Raw genomic sequence first — 18,871 nt, forward strand, 5'->3', positions numbered from 1 at the left:
CGTGATAAGACTGTGTGTGGCATCCTCTGCTCGAAGGCTACCGGCGGAGTGAACTCATTCGTGACGCTTCACGAACGGATCCTGGAGCGGCCGTCTGGAAGTTGGTTCGGTCTGTCTTGTCAGTATGACGGCCCATAGCTATCAAGGCCCAGGAAACATACCGGCTTCAGAATCAAAGGCAATCGAGATATCATCATGCTCCATCGGATACTCCGGCATGTCCAGGCACAGGTAATCGGATGCAGGGTCATTATCGTTCTTCGGCAGCGCGAATTTGGCATCGACGATCTTGACGCCGAATTTGCCCGCGCGACCGAAGTTCTCTAGCATGTCGGTTGACTTGAGGACGAAATTCATACACTTGCCGTAGGGGAAGTCGTTCAGGTAGGCCAGCAGCTGGACGACCTTCTCCTGCTGCACAATCTGGATTCGAGCCATGTTGGCCTCCCACTTCTTCGTAATGGGAACCACCATGCGGCGGCGGGATATCGTAAAGGAAGACGCCACACTGTTTCACTTAGTCGGAGGTCATCCAGTCAAGGAAATCCATTCTCACCTGTCAAATAACACCCTAAAGCCAGTCACTGCCTCTTGGAAGGCATGAAGATCTAGTCACTGCATTAGTTGCCGATGCTATAAATCGCCGCGGATTATGTCTACCTTTCACTGTCGCAAAGTCGAACCGCCGGACTGTTGGCTTGGTCGTGGCGAGTTGCATGAAGGTGGCTAACGAGTCGGGCATGTCGGGGGATGTGAGGTTGTCCGCAAGGGAAAGGGTCAGATCCTGCTGCCCAGGGCGGAAAAGGCTGAGGCCGGTTCGGTTGTTGATGTCAAGTCCAAGTTTCAGCTCGCCGGGGGCTGTAAAATATTAGCCGGTCTGTAATAAACCAAAAACAAAATAGAAGAATGGAAAAGAACGAGACCTACCGAGGTTGATACGATCGGTAGCAGATCCCCATTCCGTAGCTACAAAAGCTCGCAGATGTTCCGACAGAATCGTGGGACCATATCCATGATCAACCATCCGATGCTCCTGATCAATCACCGACACGCTGCCCGCCGGGAATTGAAGGTGGGTCTTAGCGGGCTTGCCGGTAAATCGGTCGGCAGGCTGTTCGATGGAATAGGCACGGATCGGGATATCCGGCGTCTTCGTTTCGGCTTCCCCAGGAAGCGTTCCAAGAAGGATGGAATGGATGGCACTACGCTCCTCGTCATCTTGGAAGGTCATCAGCATCGACCGGGTCCTGCCATCCTCCTTCACCTTGACTAGAAGGGCAGGGGCTCCGTCTTCGCCACGGAGCAGGCCAAACACGATCGGTTCTTTGTGACCGAGGAGATGCCGGATGTTGCTAAGCGTTTTGATCTTGGGGCTGGTCAGCACGGTTAGTCGGTGGCCCTGGTGAATGCTTCGCTGGCCGGTGCCTTCGGTCACCGTCACCGAACGCTCGAACAGACGAAGGCGACACCGCTCCACGGGCTCCGCAGGGAAAGCTTTCTGCGAACCGGGATCCATGTAGTGGAACATCTTCAGCGTGCTCTCAAAGACCATGTTTTCGCCTGCCTCCGGCTGAAGGCTTTCCTCCGTCTTCATGGTATACTGGACAATATTCCACAGAGTCTTGAAATCCTCTTCCTGGAAATTGACATCCAGCTCGAAGCCACGGGGCAGCTTCACGCGCATGGAGTGCGAACGAACTTGCCACTCCACGTTTTCCCAAGTAGGCCCCTTCTTGCGATCCGACTGGATCATGATGTTGACCAGCTCGCTCTGGCTGGTGATGGCGGCAAATACGTACCAGTCACCGCGGTCGCGCACGATGGACAGAACACAGGGGATGGAGAATTGCTGATCGGCGTCATCCTCGTTGGAACTCACGAACACATCCACAAACATGTTCCCGTAGCTGAACAACCGATTCGTATCTCCGAGGGGCATCATGTTCACCAGATCCGGTGACTTGCCAGACCTGTCAATCAACATGGACCGACTGGCAGTACCCGAGAGGACGGCGGAGACGTCGGGCGCGAAAAAAGGGTATCGCACCCACACGCTCATGTCACCCCGGTTTGCGGCCTCGTCCTCGGTGCCGATCGTGGAGATGATATTATTCCGCTTTATGGACATGGCTAACGAGCGCAGATGGTTCAAGAGCACCTGATGCAACGCCAGCAGATCGGCCAATTGCCGGTCGCCGGTCGTATTTACCACCGCAAGCAAGGCGTCGACGCTCATAGCACCGTAGCGAGTGACTTCCGGGTGTTGCGTGACGATGTTGTCGAGAATCCACAGAGACTTGCCCAGATCCACCACTGCCTGTCGGGCGTCATCCGGGGACGTCCGCCGAGCCGGTCTTCCACTGGAGCTCGACGGCCGGGAAGCGCGCGCGTAGGCTTCCAGTCTCTTCTTCCCTCGCAGAAACCACCACACGGCCGCACGCATCCACTCGGCCAGAGAAGTTTCCATCAACGGTTTGACGTTCTCGGCGGACCGCCGAATGAGAATTTCATATTGCGCCACGTACTTTTTGAGTTCGATGAACGCCGTGTCATTGATCTGGTTCGCAACAGCCCTCAAAGACATCTTGGGTGGCTGCGGGTTACTCTTGGGGGAATCGCGGAGTTCTCCGCTGGTGAGCTGTTGACTCAGGCGGTCCAAAGGAGAATCGCTTGGGATCGAGGGCAGAGACTTGGTAGGAGAACGATTCTGGGCGTTCGAGCCCGCCTGATAAGCTGGCGGCAGCGCGGAGTATTGACCCCCTTGGGTATCGCTCACCGGGCTCCGCAGGGAGTTGGACGGCGGCGTTGTCTCGGTCTCCGACAGAGGAGGGGTATCATCGTAGGCCGAACTAGGACTGTCCGGTCTCGTCTCCTCCTTACTCGGCGAGGTCGGCTCATCAAACCGGTGTTGTTGCAGAGCGCGACCCTCCTCGGCCTGCATTTTGTCGCGCACCCGCTGGGCAAACGAGTTGGATTCGGGGGAGGCGCGGAATGATAACCGAGAGCCTTTGTCGCCCAGATTCAGCGACATGAGGAAGTCCGAGTCCTGCGCATTCTGAATAAGCAATGGCTTGCGGTTCCCAGTATCCTCATCCTCGTCCTCATTGACGTTGACATCTTTCCGATGCCGCGTCTTTTGTCGGGTGATCCCCTTATGACCGTCTCCGAAGGAAGTATCCAACTGCAGCTGCGGCAACGACGGAGCAGCGTCCGTAGAGCCACCGCTTGGTCCGCCATTGTGACGAGTGTTACGGTGAAGGGATATCTCCATGGTGGGAACTTCGGATTCATCTCCACCTTCGCCGATCAATTCTGGCACCTTGTCGCTGAATTTGACCTTCAATGTTTTCCCGTTGCGCTTCTTCTGGGGTTTAGGGAAGTTTACAGAAGAGTAGAGTTCAGTAGCGGAGGCGGGGTGCGTGGTGGGAGAGGTATTCGAGAGCTCCTGGGACGACGGGAATCGCTGGGACACATCTAAGCGGGGCGTTGGCAGCCCTCTCGAGGCTGCAGCTGCGGACGGCGCTCCGTACGATACGGATTTGGAGCGAGCAGGGGCTAGGAAGGCTTCGATCTGCTGATCATCGGGACCTTTGTTGCGTCTGTCCTTGGAGAATAACTTCTCCCTCCAATGAGCCTTCTTCGGCGGCTTCCGCTCGGTATTATTATGATCAAGAAAGGAAAAGGGGTCGTCGGCCGACATCTTGACCGTTGTACAAGAAAGTTATGTCTGAATAGGGGCAAGGCACTGCTCTAGAGCATTGCAGTACCGCAGTACGGGGTCGGATAGTATGCTGGACGCCGAACGGAAGAAACGCCTCCCCGTACTTTTTTCCCCGCGCTATTTGTCCCTTCGCGAACGCTCGGGCGAACTAAAGTGGATGCGATACGGACGGTTCGGGGATGCGAAGACGATCGAGTTCGGACGGCAGCACTGACACAATGACCCAGAACGGTCTAGTCAAAGAATAGATAGCAGCTTGTCGGAAAGGAAATCAGGAGAAGAGGGGAGGGGAGGAAAGAAGAGGGAAAGAGAGAGCGAGAGAGCGCGCGAGAGAGAGAGAGAAGGGTGATCCGGAGGTAAAGGAGAGGGCGGGGAGGAAGCGAGAGCGAGAGACGGAGAGGAAATAGGACACCGGCACTAGGGTAGATGATCGCAAGGGAATAAATTGCCCCAGGTGCAATACAAAGGACAGCGCGATTCCCTTTGGCTGTTTGGTGGAGTCGGCAACGGGCGATCTACCAAGACCAATCAATTAGACGACCATTCAGAGACGGCGGCTATGAAGAGGGGGGGCCATGCGAACGACTTCAGAGTTCAGGGGGGGGGAACAGTGGGCATTTTAGCTAGGGATCTAAACAGACCTAGTCGGGATGGACAACTGCACGCGAGAGAATAAACCAATTTCACTCCCCCAATGGAGGCGAGGGGACGGTGGGGATGTCTGGAGCAGGAACGACAGGCGCCAAATGGAATGGTTGCCAAGCTGGACCAGCAGCTGTCGCAGGGAAAAGATTTCCTGGAGAACGAATGATCGGAGGGAAGAATGGAGAGAACGAGAGAACGAAAAAATAAAAAGAAAAAGAAAAGAAAAGAAAAATGGACGAGGCGAAGGAAAGCTGCAGGAGGGGGAGAGAAAGGAAGAGGAAGAGGAAGTGGACTGGGAGTGGTACGTATTAAACGTCGCCGACCGAGGGAGAGACGGCTTGGGTCGACCGTGGTTCTCCGCAATAATCAAAGCAGGCAAATAACGGAATGATGCTACGAATCACTCCGTTGCCCTTAATCACTTAAGAATGTCTTGAATATTCCTCCGTAAGTCTGTCATCTGCCCTATCGACGCGTGACTCGGCAGTCTTGGTATAGTATAGTAGGCATAGTATACCTAGTAAGGAATCAATTAGGGTCTACGGCACGTGGGCAATATCAGAGATCATTTGAAGGCTGGTGTTTTGTGTCCTCATTCCTCACTCCTATCTTGTCCAATACTGCTGTATACAGCACTTACTCTGTATAGACCTGCCTCCATGCTCCCGGCAGAGCACAAACAACGGCCGGATCGTTTGCATGTTTCCAGAGGACTACATCAACTACATAGTACTCCTACGGACAGCTAAATATAACCGGAGCGAAATGATTATTCTCAATCGGGGTGCCTGAACCAATGAATGGTGAAACCCGCCCCACTCTCGCTCATTGTGAAACGCCGCTAGTCCCGTCCGGGCCAACCCTGCTGATTGCCGGTGGGGCGCTGACGACTCATTTCTTTCCATTTGATTTCTTGCGTTTGTTCCCAGTGTATATCCAGTTGGTATACACTTCTACAGTTCTATCTACACAGATAGGAGGGGAATATAATCACTGACAATCCTGATAATACTCTTCCCATTGTCGGTTTCGATCTCCAATGCTTTGTCTCACCCGCTCCCTCGGAGAATACCCTGAGAATCAAAATAAACAAAGGATTCGATCCGCTCATGAACCGCCTGATTACGTGGGAGACGCTGGATGGCCAACCTCCTGGAATTCAACCCCCCCGGGCTGGCGAATCCCGCGCGCGTGAAAAAGCCAATGATGCCATGATCTGCTTGATCAATGCTGGCTGGAGTTAAATTTAAAAGGGGGAGGGAAAACGAGAACAGGGGCTTACACCGTATGGAAGACCCTCATATATTATTCAGTTGATATTCATTGCACAGTACGGAGTACTCTGGGCTAATGCAAAGAGCTCTGAATCGAGCTCGTTTCAGGATATCTACGAGCCGTCGGGTACTCCACGCTCCGCCTTCGCTGGCGTCCCAATTTCCCATTCCTGAAACATGGGAATCTGGACGTTGGGTGTTTGGAGTTCTGACACCAAAGCTTGACGCGAGCTTCTTCCTATCCCTGGACAGCGCGAGCTGATGCAATGTTGATCTCTACCTGTCTGGTTCGAGTCCATACACGGTACGGGGCACCATACTACGGAGTATCATACTAGTAATCTAAAGGACCCTAATTATGGACCACCGGGCCATCTGCTCCGTACAATCTACATGCACCACACAATAATATTATTATTTATACCTACCGGTGGGAATTGCTGCTTGCAAAGGACACCAATCTGAGGCAGGGTACCGGGCTGGCCGGCTTTCCTCTTTCATCTATCCGGCGGCGTCTCACCAGAAGCGCCACTGTGCAGGCGAGCATCCGGCATGTCATCGCGTAGTCTAGAGCGCTAGACTCGAGCCAAGTTTTTATGCAGCTACACTTGTGTACACCGTTGTCGTTCATTGCATACTCCGTACATACGCTGTAGTTACTTCAGTACACAGTGAACATGTGCCTGTATGAATGGTGTTTCTCTCTAATCATGTCTTCCGTTGTTATATATAGATGCTTCGTATAGTTGATGTTGTGCAGGTTTATACTGTGAAGGTCCGATCGGAAGATCATTCCATCCAATCCCTCGACAAGGGATTCTAGTATTCTTATCTGATAGTTAATCAAGCATTAGCTACTCCGTTTCTTAGTCGCTTTCTCTCCTCTGTACATAACCTGCTTTCCCTGGAACCTCTCCTAACCCAAGGGTGAGGAATCTCAAATATATATCCGGCAGGCGGGACGGCTAGCAGTAGGACAAGGGCCCTGTGGTTATTGTTGATCGAGCTAGTTCGCCCGCCAGTTAATCTACAACCACTAACACTAACAGTCTAACTAACAATAAATAAACAAGGTACAAAACAAGCCTTGAGATCATCCCGGTTCAAGGGTCTCTTACCCACCCGTCATGAAGCCGGTCGGGGATCTCTGCCTGTTCGTGTCGCTCTGGTCGCACGGCACAAACTCTCCTCTCGAACCTGGCCAGAGTTGGGGTCAGATTGCATCTGACTGGACGATGATACGAGCAGGACTGACAACTAGCATGCATCCTTTGCCCCGTCGACCTTTGACCCGTCGAGGGCGACTCCGTATAACTTCCTAGGGAGGAGTATTTCACGCAAGGTCGGATTCCGGGCGTTTTCCACCAGCATAGGCATTCGTTAAACCAGTGCAGGTTTTTCTCCGATATGTAGTAGCATCCAGAAGGGGATTTCGATTATGAGATCGAATATTCGGAGTAGAGTAACGGACCAACGGCCTAGCAGTAGTTAGTGAGCGCTAGTTCGATCTGCAGAGTATCCCGACTCCGTAGTTGGGTCACTTTATCATGTCTGCCTAGTGGAAACTGGAACGAGTCCACGAGAGATTCTGAATAATGATCAGAGAGCGAAAAACCTCACGAGAGAGAGAGAGAGCCAGAAATCAGAGTCCAATGGATCATACGAGATCCGACGGTGTAGGAGAAGAGTGACATGGCTGAGACATCTCCAACGACTGGTTGAGTTGGTGTTGTTTACTTTTCCTTAGCGTTTCCAAGTTTAGCAGCGGAACAAAGTGAGCAAACAAGGCGCAGCTTTAGGTCGTTCCTCTTTTTCTTTTCCTTTTTCACTTTCGATTCTCCTGTGTGTTTGGACTTGTTCTTCTGCTCGGTCTGACGGCCTCCCTTATTGTTCCACCGGTCTGACTGGCTTTTCGATCCACCACTAACAAACCTCCCGTTTGGGCCCCAACAAGCCTGAATCCCGGTCTCTTCGCCCACCCTCTCCTTCGCCTCTCCTCCCTCTTTCCCTCCCTCCTTTCCGAACTCCCTCCCATCCTTTCCTCCCCCGCCATCCCTCTCCCTCCGAAGTTATGGTTCGCATCCCCTACGTTACCATTTCGGGGTAGGTCGAGGAGTCATTTCCTCCCCTTTTCGCATTCCTAACCGTCGGTCGATTTCTTGATCCGACGAACATTCGCTTTTCTCCTCTCCTCCCTCTCCTCCGACCGTTCGTTCCGTCTATCTGCGAGGATCGCGTCTTGTTTCCTTACGGGCTTCATCCGATTCGACGGACCGACCGAGATTTCCGGGAACGACCTGTGCACAACGTGGATTAAATCGCTCGAAGAGGGGGCTGACCTCCCCGCGGAGGTCATCCGATCAATACTCGGCGGCCGTGATGGGTGTTGAACACCGCGACGCGCGATGGCATGACAGTCCGGACTCGACGACGGAAGCTTGCGGCGAACCGGGGACATGGAGTCAGAGCTTGCGACCACCGCGACGGCGGCGACCGGCTTCGATGGGCCGTGGAGTAGCGTGGATGTGGATGCTGGTGGTGATGGTCTCGGTCCTGGTGACTTCGACCGGCGCCGTGCTGTTGGATTTCGAGAACTGCCTAGGGAAGTCCGTCATCGAGTCGAGCCCGCTCCAGCTACAATTCGTCCCGCTGGACGTCGCAGTCCACTTTGATCTGGTCAATCCGCTACACGCCCTGAACATGACGGTCTACGGCAACGTTTCAGGGACCGCCGATCGGCGGGCGTCGTACCCATCTGCCGATGATCCCCAATGGACCAATCCAAACGAGACCGTGGGTAAGATCCTGGATCTGGATACCACGAACAACAAATATTCCACCTTGTTGACGGCCGTCAACGTCGTCAGCTTTTCTCCCTACAGCGATGCGTCTCGCTTCTGCAATTCCGTCATCCAAGGGGACTGTCCGTTGACGCCGGTGTTTAACGCGAACGCGTGAGTGAATCTTCGTCTCTTCTGATGGACAGCTACTGACAAGTACATTGTGTGATCATCCAGGAGCGACCTGAGTGCCTTGCGAGCCATCTCCTTCCAGCATGACATGCTGTCATCCTATCACTTCTCCACTCTCTCGTCTACTCTCACCATCAAATCCGGCGATGCCGATGCTACAATACTTGGATGCGTGTCGGTCGACGTCACCCCCGACCTGGGATCGTCGCTGAAGAGCGCTTTGGCATATGTGCCCCTGGTGATTCTCATCCTGGTAGGGGTCGCTACTGTAACTGCGGCAATCTTCAGTCCCTGGGGTACGACGGACCCTTTCCACTGGACCAGCAATTACGGCCGCGACGAGGATGTGCTACGACTGGTGACGCCCGGGTTTGGGGATTGCCTCCAATACCTACAGTTTGCCGTGCTGACGGGCGCTCTATCCCTGAACTACCCCGGCTATTATCAACCCGTAGTTAGTCAAGTGGCTTGGTCGGCGCTCATGTTCAACCAGAGCTTTTTGGACTCCGGCAAAGAGCGCAATCCCGTCTCGGATGGGGTCTACAGTGTGAACGCGACTGATGGTCTGGACCGAATGGAGCACTACGTTGGAATGGCGTCTCCTCGGGACCTGTGGCCCAACATGATGGTGTGGCTGCTCGTCATCGTGGTCATCATCATGCTTCTCATCCAGCTGGCTTTTGCCTTTCGCTGGCTGCACCGCGAGATTGCGAGTATCCCCGAGGAAGACCTTCGTGCCAAGAACATGCCGTTCACCGTGGGCAATGTGATCCGGATCGTGTTCAACTACCTCTTTCTACCGCTCATCTCGCTCTCTTTCTACCAGCTGGTCATCGCCAGCAAATCCCCAGCCTATTGTGTGGCTCTTGCCGTTGTAGTCATCCTGATATTGATAGCCTTTTCTATCTGGACGATCCGGCTGATCGCGAGTACGCGCCCTAAATCTTACCTCTTCGATGACCTACCTACCGTGCTGTTGTATGGCCCCTTGTACAACACCTTTTGTGACGACGCGGCTGCCTACGCGGTGGTTCCGATCTTCATTTCGTTCGCCCGCGGCGTTGCCATCGGCGCGCTGCAGCCGTCCGGAATCGCCCAGATCGTGCTCCTGGCCATTTGCGAAGTCGTATCGCTTCTCACTCTTCTTGCCTTCCGCCCTTTCGCCTCGCCCACCTCTATGAATTTATACCATGCCTGCTTCACTGTGGTTCGGTTCCTCACGATTTTGCTCAGCGTTGTTTTTGTTCCCTCCTTGCAGGTCCCGCAGGTTGCGCGAGGATGGATCGGATACGTGATTCTGCTGCTCCACGCCCTGGTTCTCGTCTTTGGATTTTTCCTGAATGCCTTGCAAACCTTGATCGAAGTCATTGCACGACTGGCTGGTGCCGGTGGTAATGAAGGTGGCGTTACCCGTGGCGGTCTCACAAAGGTTTGTTGATACCCTCCTGTTTTCTTCCTTTCCCTTTGTAGATAGTGGACTGTGCTAATGAGTTTCTCTAGGTGTTCGGTATGCGCCAACTCTCGCGGCGGGTGCCAAGGCGTGATGCAGGAACTCGTCAAAGCATGGGCTCCGAGGCTGCGATGCTGGGCCACGCAGACGATCGATTATCCTCTCAATTCGACGGATCACGACCCCGGAGTCTGTCGGGTAGCTCGGCTTTGCTCCTCAACCGGGCGACTGCCAGCGACGGCAGAACCAGCGCGTTTTACGAGTCCGCGAGCGCTCACGGCGGAACGCACAGCCGGGCTAACAGCAGCGGCATCTTTGCACCGTCGACGCCTGGCGGCCACACGACTTTCCAGGGCGCGGGCTACCACACGCCCGGCAGTAACTCTCCCAAGAGCGGGCCTATATTCGCCATGCATCCGCAGGACCCTTATTACCGACCCCCAAGACCCCGTCGGAAGGGGACAGAAGGGAGCATGGGCGAAAAGAGTAGTCGCGGTCAGCGTGTGGCCAGCTATGCCGACGACGACGATATAATCGAAGGCCCGTCGATTTCGGGAAGAGCCACCCCGGTGCCGGCTTATATTCCGGCGCCCAAGGATGATCTGGATTATGACGATCCTCGGCAGTCACAGAAAGACTACGCCGTTCGTGAAGTGGACTTTTACTATCGGGTGCGCGGCCCTCCGTTATCACAGTCCGGCACGCGCAAGTTGAAAACGGGCCCGGCAGACCCGACGGGCCCTGTTTCGTCTGCGACGGGATTTTTCAGGAACCTGTTCCAAGGCAAGACAAAGGAGAAAGGAAAAGGATTTGAAGTTGTCCGGAGTTCACGGGCTCCGCCTCCGGGTCTCTTCCCCGAACCAGAGTACAATGAACCGTACTCTGACGAGCCTGGAGATCGCACCGCCTCCGGTGCCGTCGGTGCCGGGACTGGTGCAGCCAGTGCTGCCGGTGGACATAAGCGCCAGAACTCGGAAGGGGAGTCGGTATATCGTAGCTCGGACGACGAGCAGGACGACGAGGATTCCGAGGAGGAGCACCACCGACCAACAAATGTTGCTCCACTCAGTTTGCCGCAGGTTGATGCGGGCGGTGCTATTGAGCTTCCGAGCCGTTTGGGCTCGCGCCGTAGCTCTCGGCCTCCGTCCCTGATGTTGGAGACACCTGCAAACCCCGGGCAACGGCATGAGTCTGCGCGCTCAATAGACTTGGGAGACGAGCATATGTCTCAGAAATCCCTTCCGGCCGTACAAGAGGTAGCGACGGGGGATCCTAGAGATTTCCATGACTACGGAGAGCCCATCTTCCCCCCGAACCAACTCCATCCTTCTTCGTCGGGCACCGGCCGGTTGCCCTTCAGTGCGAATAGTTCGCCGTCCCGAGACCGCAATTTCTCGATTGCCTCCACAACGGCGTCCACCTCTTCCAGCCGGCACCATGCACACGAGGGCCACAGTCAGGGCCGGGTGGAACGACCGTCGAGCATGGGGTACGTTGCGCAACATCGCACTCGCGACTATATCCACGAGGCCAGCCCGGACGAGCCCTCCTTCACGGGAAGCGCGGCCGAGCTTGTCGACGAGCCTCACCATCACTCCGAGGAAGGACGATAAACTGTCGTCCCATCCTTTGCGAATTGTCTCTTCCTATGCAATACACCCGGTGGCACTTTTTACTTTTTGTTGCATTCCGTTGGTTCTTGATCCGGCAGCGTGATTGATTTCCGGCGCCTTCATTCCCATTCGATTCTGTATCTTGATATCAAACTTACGAATTTCCTTTTTAATCGGAAAAGTGTGCGCCGTGGCGTTTGTGATATACGGTTGGATCTTGTTACATATGTACGTGTACATAGGGCCGATGGCTCGTCTTCGTCATCGGTTGATAATCAATTATCTGATATACATGAGGACCTGTGGAATGGGTTATAGTAGTTAAAGTAGCTAAAATGAGCAAGTAGATAGATACAGAGTAGAATATTTATATCTCGGACGGAACTATGTGAGTGGCGACTTGATGTCACCTCAAGAGGGAGGAAAACAGGAGAACTTCCTCACGAGGAAAGCACAAATCCTCTGACATGGACAGTTGAACAGTCAACGGTCATCGAGTCGCGATCAGCCGGACTTCCAGAGTGATTTCCACGTCGAGTACGAGTCGCTGCAGGGATCACGCGGGGTCTGGTGCGCCTCTTTTCGTGTGGCGGCAAATCCTCGGCTTCGACCGGCCCTGCAGTCCTGTTTAACCTTTGCTAGATCGTTGGGAACTAGAAATAATTTTGAAAAAAAAAGGGGAGAGAAAGGAAAAGAAAAGAAAAAGAAGAAAAAAAGAACCAGTCAAATTGGTGTGAGAGGGAGAACCGGAGTGTCACGAGACCGGCACCTTTTCTCTCTTCTTTCTCTCTCTCTTTCCCTTCTGTCTTCTCTCTCTCTCCTCTCGCACGGCCGTCTCTCTCCCTCCTATCGCCCTGTTGATAAGGCCTGGTCTTGTCCTCTTTGGACAGAGTGACGGCGCCATTTCGATCTCGCCTCTTGTCTAGTGTGTTACACGCTTTTCACCCTCCATTCTCACCGCTCCTTATCTCGCCGATCCTCCGTGATCATCTCCCCCCTCAAACTAGTTATCACTCCGACCTCTCTGTATCGCGACCCAATTCCCCGAATCCTTCCGCCCTGGCACCACCACGCCACCCAGTCAATGACGGCCCGTCCTCCAAACGCCGGAGATTGATCTCCTCTACTGCCCTAGGAAGAAGATCTCTCGCTGCGACCGATCCAACTTCCAGGTTCATGTCGTCCTTGTCGAGTTCCGTCTCCTCAGCCTCGTCCAATCCTCCCGCCACCCGCGCCCATCAGGTCTTCGCCGCCCCCGAACGTCCCCCGACCAGACCCCATGCGAATTCCTACAGCGTCGTAGGGGCCAGCGAGGCGGGTCCTTCTTCGTCCCATTCTTCGGAACGACGTGCGGAGAGAAGGCGGTCCACCCTCTCTGGCTCCGACCGCAAGAGACGACTGGTACATGATGGCGAGGCCTGGCTGAGACGCGCGCAATCCGGAGACGGCGTGGAAGCCGGACCTAGTAGGAGACTGTCGGATTCGAATAGCAGGTCTATTTCGAGCGGATCCTCGCATACTAGACGTGATGCCCACCAGCCCGGCGCGTCGTACGCTACGGCCATCGACTTGTCATCGTCCTCACCGCCGCGGCAGCAGCACCACTCGCCGACAGGCGAGCGGCGTAGTTCGTGGTCTCGCACGGGAAATAACTTTTTGGAATATATACGTCCGCGCTGGCAGCCTGACACGGAGGTGACGGAATGTCCCATCTGCGAACAACCCTTCAGTTTCTGGTACCGCAAACACCACTGTCGAAAGTGTGGGCGGGTAGTGTGCTCGTCATGCTCACCGCACCGGATCACCATTCCGCGGCAATTTATCGTCCGGCCGCCAGGTTCGCAGCGCTCGTCCGTGGCGCCCTTGGTTCCACCCCGCGCTGCTCAGCTCTTGGACGCGGACCTCAACCCCAACGCTGCCATCAACCCGGCTCTGGGAGGCGGCGAGGAGGTGCGACTTTGTAACCCGTGTGTGCCTGATCCTAACCCCGATCCTCCCCGTGGATACACCACCCTCCGATCTTGTCCAGGCCAAACGAATCAGTCCCGGCATCGATCTTACCACTCGATGTCGATTCCTAGTAGACCGTCTTATACTGCAACTGTGAGTACTGGATCTCGAAAGAATACTCGACCTCCAGGTGGAACGAGCAACTAACCGACAGCAGCATGACAACTTCTCTTCCCGGCCTGGCCGCCGAACGGTAGGATCGAATGACTATTCATCAACCTTTGCCAGCTTAGGAGGTTCGCTTGGATCTCAGTTGCCGGAGCGTTCGATGAATTACGGGTCCATGTCGGGTCGGCTGCCCCCTTTGATAGGGGCGCCTCCGCATGCAGTTTACGCTCCGCACCACTCGGGAATCCCTCAGCCTGCGCCGTCGTTGTACGGCCACCATTCCACCTCGCATGGTAGTCGCCGCGTCCACGAGCGCGATCTCTGTCCGATCTGCGACCACGAACTTCCTCCCCTGGGCGCCGACGGGAACGAGACTCTCCGGGAAGCCCACATCCGGGGGTGTATCCAGAGTCACGGCCGACAGACGCGCTCGCCGTCGCAAAGCGGTAGTCCGGTCTCGCAGCCCGCGTTGCCGGTGCGCATGCTGGCGTTCACGGCGACGGAGAAGGATTGTCTGGGCCACGACGGGTCCACGCAGGAATGTACCATCTGTATGGAGGATTACGAAGTTGGCCAGGCGCTGGTGCGTCTGGAATGTCTGTGCAAGTTCCATAAGCGATGCATCGTGGAATGGTTTGAGCGGAAGAAGGAGTGTCCCGTGCATAAGGTCTCATGAGCTTGGACTCGTATTTGGTTTCACTTTTGGGTACTCTCACTGGATATTGAGTAAATGGCGTTGAACCTGCTGGTCTTTTGTTTTTCTCCGGCATTTCTATTTCATGGGGGATCGTTTTTGTTTAGAATCGTTTAAGCGGGGGGTTTTACTCATGTCTGCGTTGACGCGGAATTTGCCCGTTGCAATCTGCCAATTTGCTGTGGGTGTGGTGGTTCAGTTACGTCGGTCGGTCTCTACTCTAGTTCGGGTTAAGAATTCAGAAAAAGAAAACCACTCCGGATGAATATACAATCATGTATATTTAGTATATTCATAGTGTCGAACAGAACCGCCATTCAGGCTGCCACACCCCAAACGGGAAGGTGGTCAGGCCGCGAAGGATCCGTCGGTCACCTGCTTTTTCCTCCTCTTTTCCCTTTTCTTTTCTTTTTCTTCCTCTCTTTCTCGCTGATGCAGGACGAATGCACCGTTTCTTCCCCCCAAAGCTTGGGTTTTTATCATCGATGACAATTCCCCGCTTCATCGGACCCGTCAACGTCAGAACCCGCTTTTCCCATTCCTCGCTGCGTGGTTAACCTCCGGATCACCGTCTGATCGGTCATCGGTCCCCGACCCGACCGTCTCTCCGACTCTCAGGGCCTCCTCCACCCTCCGGAGACACGGCCTTTGCGCCCTCTTCTGGTAAGCCGAAGGAATCCGTCTCCCTGTCTGCATCTGATCTATTCCTTTTTCGTGTGCCCGCTGGTCTTGTCGTTGTCTTGGTATGCAGTATGCACCGCTGGCTGGACTGGTTGGATTTTCTCATTCCTGGTGATGCGACCTGGTCGGATCAGCCGAGCTGACATCTCCGCCCCCGCAGCCGATGGAGATCGATCCGCGCCTGCGCGACGGTCACTCTGATGCGCCCGCCTTGTCGCAGTCGCAGTCGCATTCTCATCCCCATTCCCATGCCTATGCTGCCGCTCCCTCCCCACCCACCAGGCATGCCAACCTCAGCGCCTCCTCGTCCCGCACTACTAGCGAATATCCCGACCCGCCGTCCCACTTCTCCGGCGAACATGTCCATTCCGCCGCCGCCTCTGCGACTACCAATGATGTGAACTACTACGGCGCGTCGTCCGCCCACTCGTTGTATCAGGGAGGTCCGTCGGGAGCGGAGCCGGTCGATCCGAACGATCCGTATGCCGATTTGAAGCGTCCGCGCGCCTGCGAGGCTTGTCGGCAGCTGAAGGTCCGGTGTGAGCCTGACGTGAATAATCCGAATGGTTCGTGTAAGCGCTGCGCTAAGGCGAGACGGTCCTGTGTCGTCACGGTGCCGACCCGTAAGCGCCAGAAGAAAACGGATAGTCGGGTCGCGGAGCTGGAGAGGAAGATTGATGCTTTGACCGCTAGTTTGCAGGCGTCGCATGGGCAGGATCCCTTGCAGCAACAGACGCCGGTGGCGCCGGTGGAGTTGCCGCGCGAGGAACATGCGGGGAGGAGGTGGTTGGGTCCGACGACGCAGGTTGCTGGCTCGGCGACGGAAGATCCGCATATGGTTTTGTCTGGGATGAAACGGCATTATGGCGGAGAGATCAAGGATGCGCGGAACGAGTCGATCCTCGGGCATGGGCATGCGAGTCCTGGCTCGGATCATGTAGACCGTGGGAGCCAATGGCGATCTCCTTCGAAACTGGCGCCTAGGCCAGAGACGAGCGACTTCGTGGACGTGATCGACCGGGGCCTCGTGAGTGTGGAAGTCGCCTCGGAAGCGTTCAATCGATATGTCAACCAAATGGCCAACAGCATCCCGATGGTCGTCTTCCCCTTGGGCACCACGATGACCGACGTCCGCCGGTCCAAACCCCTCCTTCTCCACGCCATAATTGCCGCCGCCATCGGTCCCATCCAGCCCGATCTGCACCTCCCCCTAGTCAACGACTTCTACAAAGTCATCGCAGACCGCATCATCGTGCGCGGCGAGAAGTCTCTCGAAATCATGCAGGGTCTGCTCGTCACTTGCAATTGGTACGCTCCGCCGGATAACTTTGAAGAGTTGAAATTCTACCAGCTCAGCCATCTGGCCCTGACGGTGGGCATTGATATCGGCATGTATCGGAAGGTTGGGGCGAGGAATAAACATTTCAGTCTGGTTAAGGATCTGATGCAGAAGAAGACGCCGGGTCAGGATCCGGATTCGCCTGAGGCGAGACGTGCTTGGTTGGGTTGTTATTTTGTTGCTGTGCAGTATGTCTCTTCTTCCATCTGGGTTAAGGTATGACGTTAACAGTGACAGGGTGTCTACTTCCTTGCGACGGCCCATTCTAGTCCGTTGGAGCTCGTACATGGATGAATGTGTGGAGGTTCTCGAGAGATCGCCCGACGCCCTTCCCACGGATAAAGTGATGGTCCACTGGGCTAAACTGGCACATATCATCGAGGAGATTAATATGCAGTTTGTGGGCGATGAAACCACTGCTAATATTGCCTTTGCCGACCCGAAGTTTCAGTATACGCTCAAGGTTTTCGAAAAGCAGCTGGAGCAGTGGCGGAGGGAGGCGCGGCCTTATGATTCTCCCATGCTCAAACAAGCCGAATGTATTGTCGATCTGTACATGCATGAAGGGGCCATGCACATGGAAGTGAACGATGAGCCGAAGACGGAAGACTATTCGAGTCCCACCAGTGCAGCTCACATGAACGCGCTGAGTATCTGTCTCACGGCTATTCATCAGGCATTGGACACGATTTGTGCCATCGACGGGAAGGATCTCATCGCCTTACCTGTGGTTGCTCTGGCTCGCACGTCTTTCGCCGTCGTGGCTCTCATCAAGTTATTTTCGTTGGTGTCTGCTCCAGAAACACGCATCGGACAGGTCATCGACCCGTCTAGTCTCCGGGTGGAATATTACATCGACAAAGTGATCCAACACTACCACCATGCCGGCGAGCTTCCCGGGGGCCGCACCCCGAATAAATTCTGCGTGGTGCTCCGCATGCTTCGCAGCTGGTTTGCGAAGCGAAAGGACCAAATCCCTGCTCTTCAGGAAGGGTTGGGCGGGAAGCGCAGCGTTGTGTTATCGCAAGACGGGCCAGATGAACAGAACCAAGTATGTCTTTCGTCAGGTTCAATCTATACAGCAGCTAACAATCACAGTCTAAACCCGGCACTACTCCCCTCCATCTCCTCAGCGAAGTCGCCATGGGCGAACCGAAAAATCACGCTCATCTCGCCTACGGCAGAGGCCAAACCCCATATACCCCTCAAACATCTGATTCCCTTACCCAGTCTCAATCATCCACCCTCCTCCCTCAATCTCTCGACCCCTCCACCACTACAACCACCTCCTCCTCTGAACCCTGGACCCAATACCCCTCCACCACACCAAGACAATACTACAATAACCCCCATTTCACATCTCCCTACCAAGACCTCCCCCCTTCTTCATCATCCTATCCAGACCCTAACACCCACAACCCTAACAATCCTAATAATAACCTCGACCTCTCCGGCACCGGTCCCTCAACAACAACACCCACACCAGGCTTCTTTCTTCCTGAACTTGGCCTGCAAGTTGGAGGTGATCCGGATAATCTGTTCGCGTTGGAGGGTATGTTCGGGTATGGGGTGTTCAATTTTCCGGCTGATTTTAACGGCACGGGAGGGGAGGGGATGGGGTTTTATTGATCCTTTCATTGATTCTGAGTTGGAAATTGGATTGAGTTATGGAGTGGGGTGGGTTGGTTGGATTGGTAGGGTTGTATGTAAATATGGTGGACTTATAAGGAGGAGTTATATATGTATATTATTTGATTTCGATCAGTGTCTGTAAATACTTTTCGTTGTAGATTTTGGAAGGAATAGATAGGTATAAGCGCTGGGCAGATACACAAGATACAGTACATAGTGGAGGCACAAGAAAACTCGCCTTTTTATTCAGTTTCGGTTTCGGTTTGATTCTCAGTTTGATTCTCGGTTTTTATGTCTAACTAATATGGGATGTCTGTGTCCAGATCCAGATCCAGATATGTATATGTGGATATAGGTTTGGTAATTATATACAGCACATTATACAACAGACTACAGTGTTTACTTTGTTCCGTAGTAGCCTGGTCTCGGTATATATAGCTGATGGCACGGGGACTAACTAGCTAGCTAGCTAGGTACATGAGGTATCGTATTGCCTGCTTGATATTGTCTGATATACATACGGTAAGTTAATAGATCGATGAAGAGTTATATCGCTAGGGTGATGTATTGTTTCTTCGATAGGTAAGAGGTGAAGAGGTAGGAGAATACGGAGCAAGTATATGACAAATCTGAATCGAATCTAAACCTACTCATCTCTATTGTGAAAAGTAACTAGCTAACATGTTGTTGTGTCATGTGTTTTAGTTAACTGCAGCTATCTTACCTGGCAGA

At 54.2% G+C, this 18,871-nt stretch overlaps 4 protein-coding genes across 4 annotated transcripts; 3 read left to right on the forward strand and 1 right to left on the reverse strand.

Annotated features, from left to right (window-relative positions):
* Positions 1–37: 37 nt before the first annotated feature.
* LDX57_006778 (uncharacterized protein) lies at positions 38–3,700 on the reverse strand (the record flags this gene model as incomplete). Its single annotated transcript, XM_046088496.1, has 5 exons — positions 38–111; positions 162–508; positions 557–608; positions 661–858; positions 928–3,700. 5 exons carry the CDS (start codon positions 3,698–3,700, stop codon positions 38–40), a joined length of 3,444 nt encoding a protein of 1,147 aa, XP_045944466.1.
* A 4,319-nt stretch (positions 3,701–8,019) lies between these two features.
* On the forward strand, positions 8,020–11,675 carry LDX57_006779 (uncharacterized protein; the record flags this gene model as incomplete). The annotated part of the gene is made up of 3 exons (XM_046088497.1): positions 8,020–8,594; positions 8,658–10,041; positions 10,113–11,675. The coding sequence occupies 3 exons, from the start codon at positions 8,020–8,022 to the stop codon at positions 11,673–11,675; spliced, it is 3,522 nt and encodes a 1,173-aa protein (XP_045944467.1).
* A 1,176-nt stretch (positions 11,676–12,851) lies between these two features.
* Positions 12,852–14,469, forward strand: LDX57_006780 (phosphatidylinositol-3-phosphate-binding ubiquitin-protein ligase; the record flags this gene model as incomplete). The annotated part of the gene is made up of 2 exons (XM_046088498.1): positions 12,852–13,778; positions 13,843–14,469. 2 exons carry the CDS (start codon positions 12,852–12,854, stop codon positions 14,467–14,469), a joined length of 1,554 nt encoding a protein of 517 aa, XP_045944468.1.
* An 862-nt stretch (positions 14,470–15,331) lies between these two features.
* Positions 15,332–18,136, forward strand: LDX57_006781 (putative C6 transcription factor (War1); the record flags this gene model as incomplete). Its single annotated transcript, XM_046088499.1, has 3 exons — positions 15,332–16,695; positions 16,745–17,558; positions 17,606–18,136. The coding sequence occupies 3 exons, from the start codon at positions 15,332–15,334 to the stop codon at positions 18,134–18,136; spliced, it is 2,709 nt and encodes a 902-aa protein (XP_045944469.1).
* Between the last annotated feature and the right edge of the window lie 735 nt (positions 18,137–18,871).

This window comes from Aspergillus melleus, assembly GCF_016097325.1.
Source record: "Aspergillus melleus strain CBS 546.65 chromosome Unknown contig3, whole genome shotgun sequence".
Classification (NCBI taxonomy): Eukaryota; Fungi; Ascomycota; class Eurotiomycetes; order Eurotiales; family Aspergillaceae; genus Aspergillus; species Aspergillus melleus.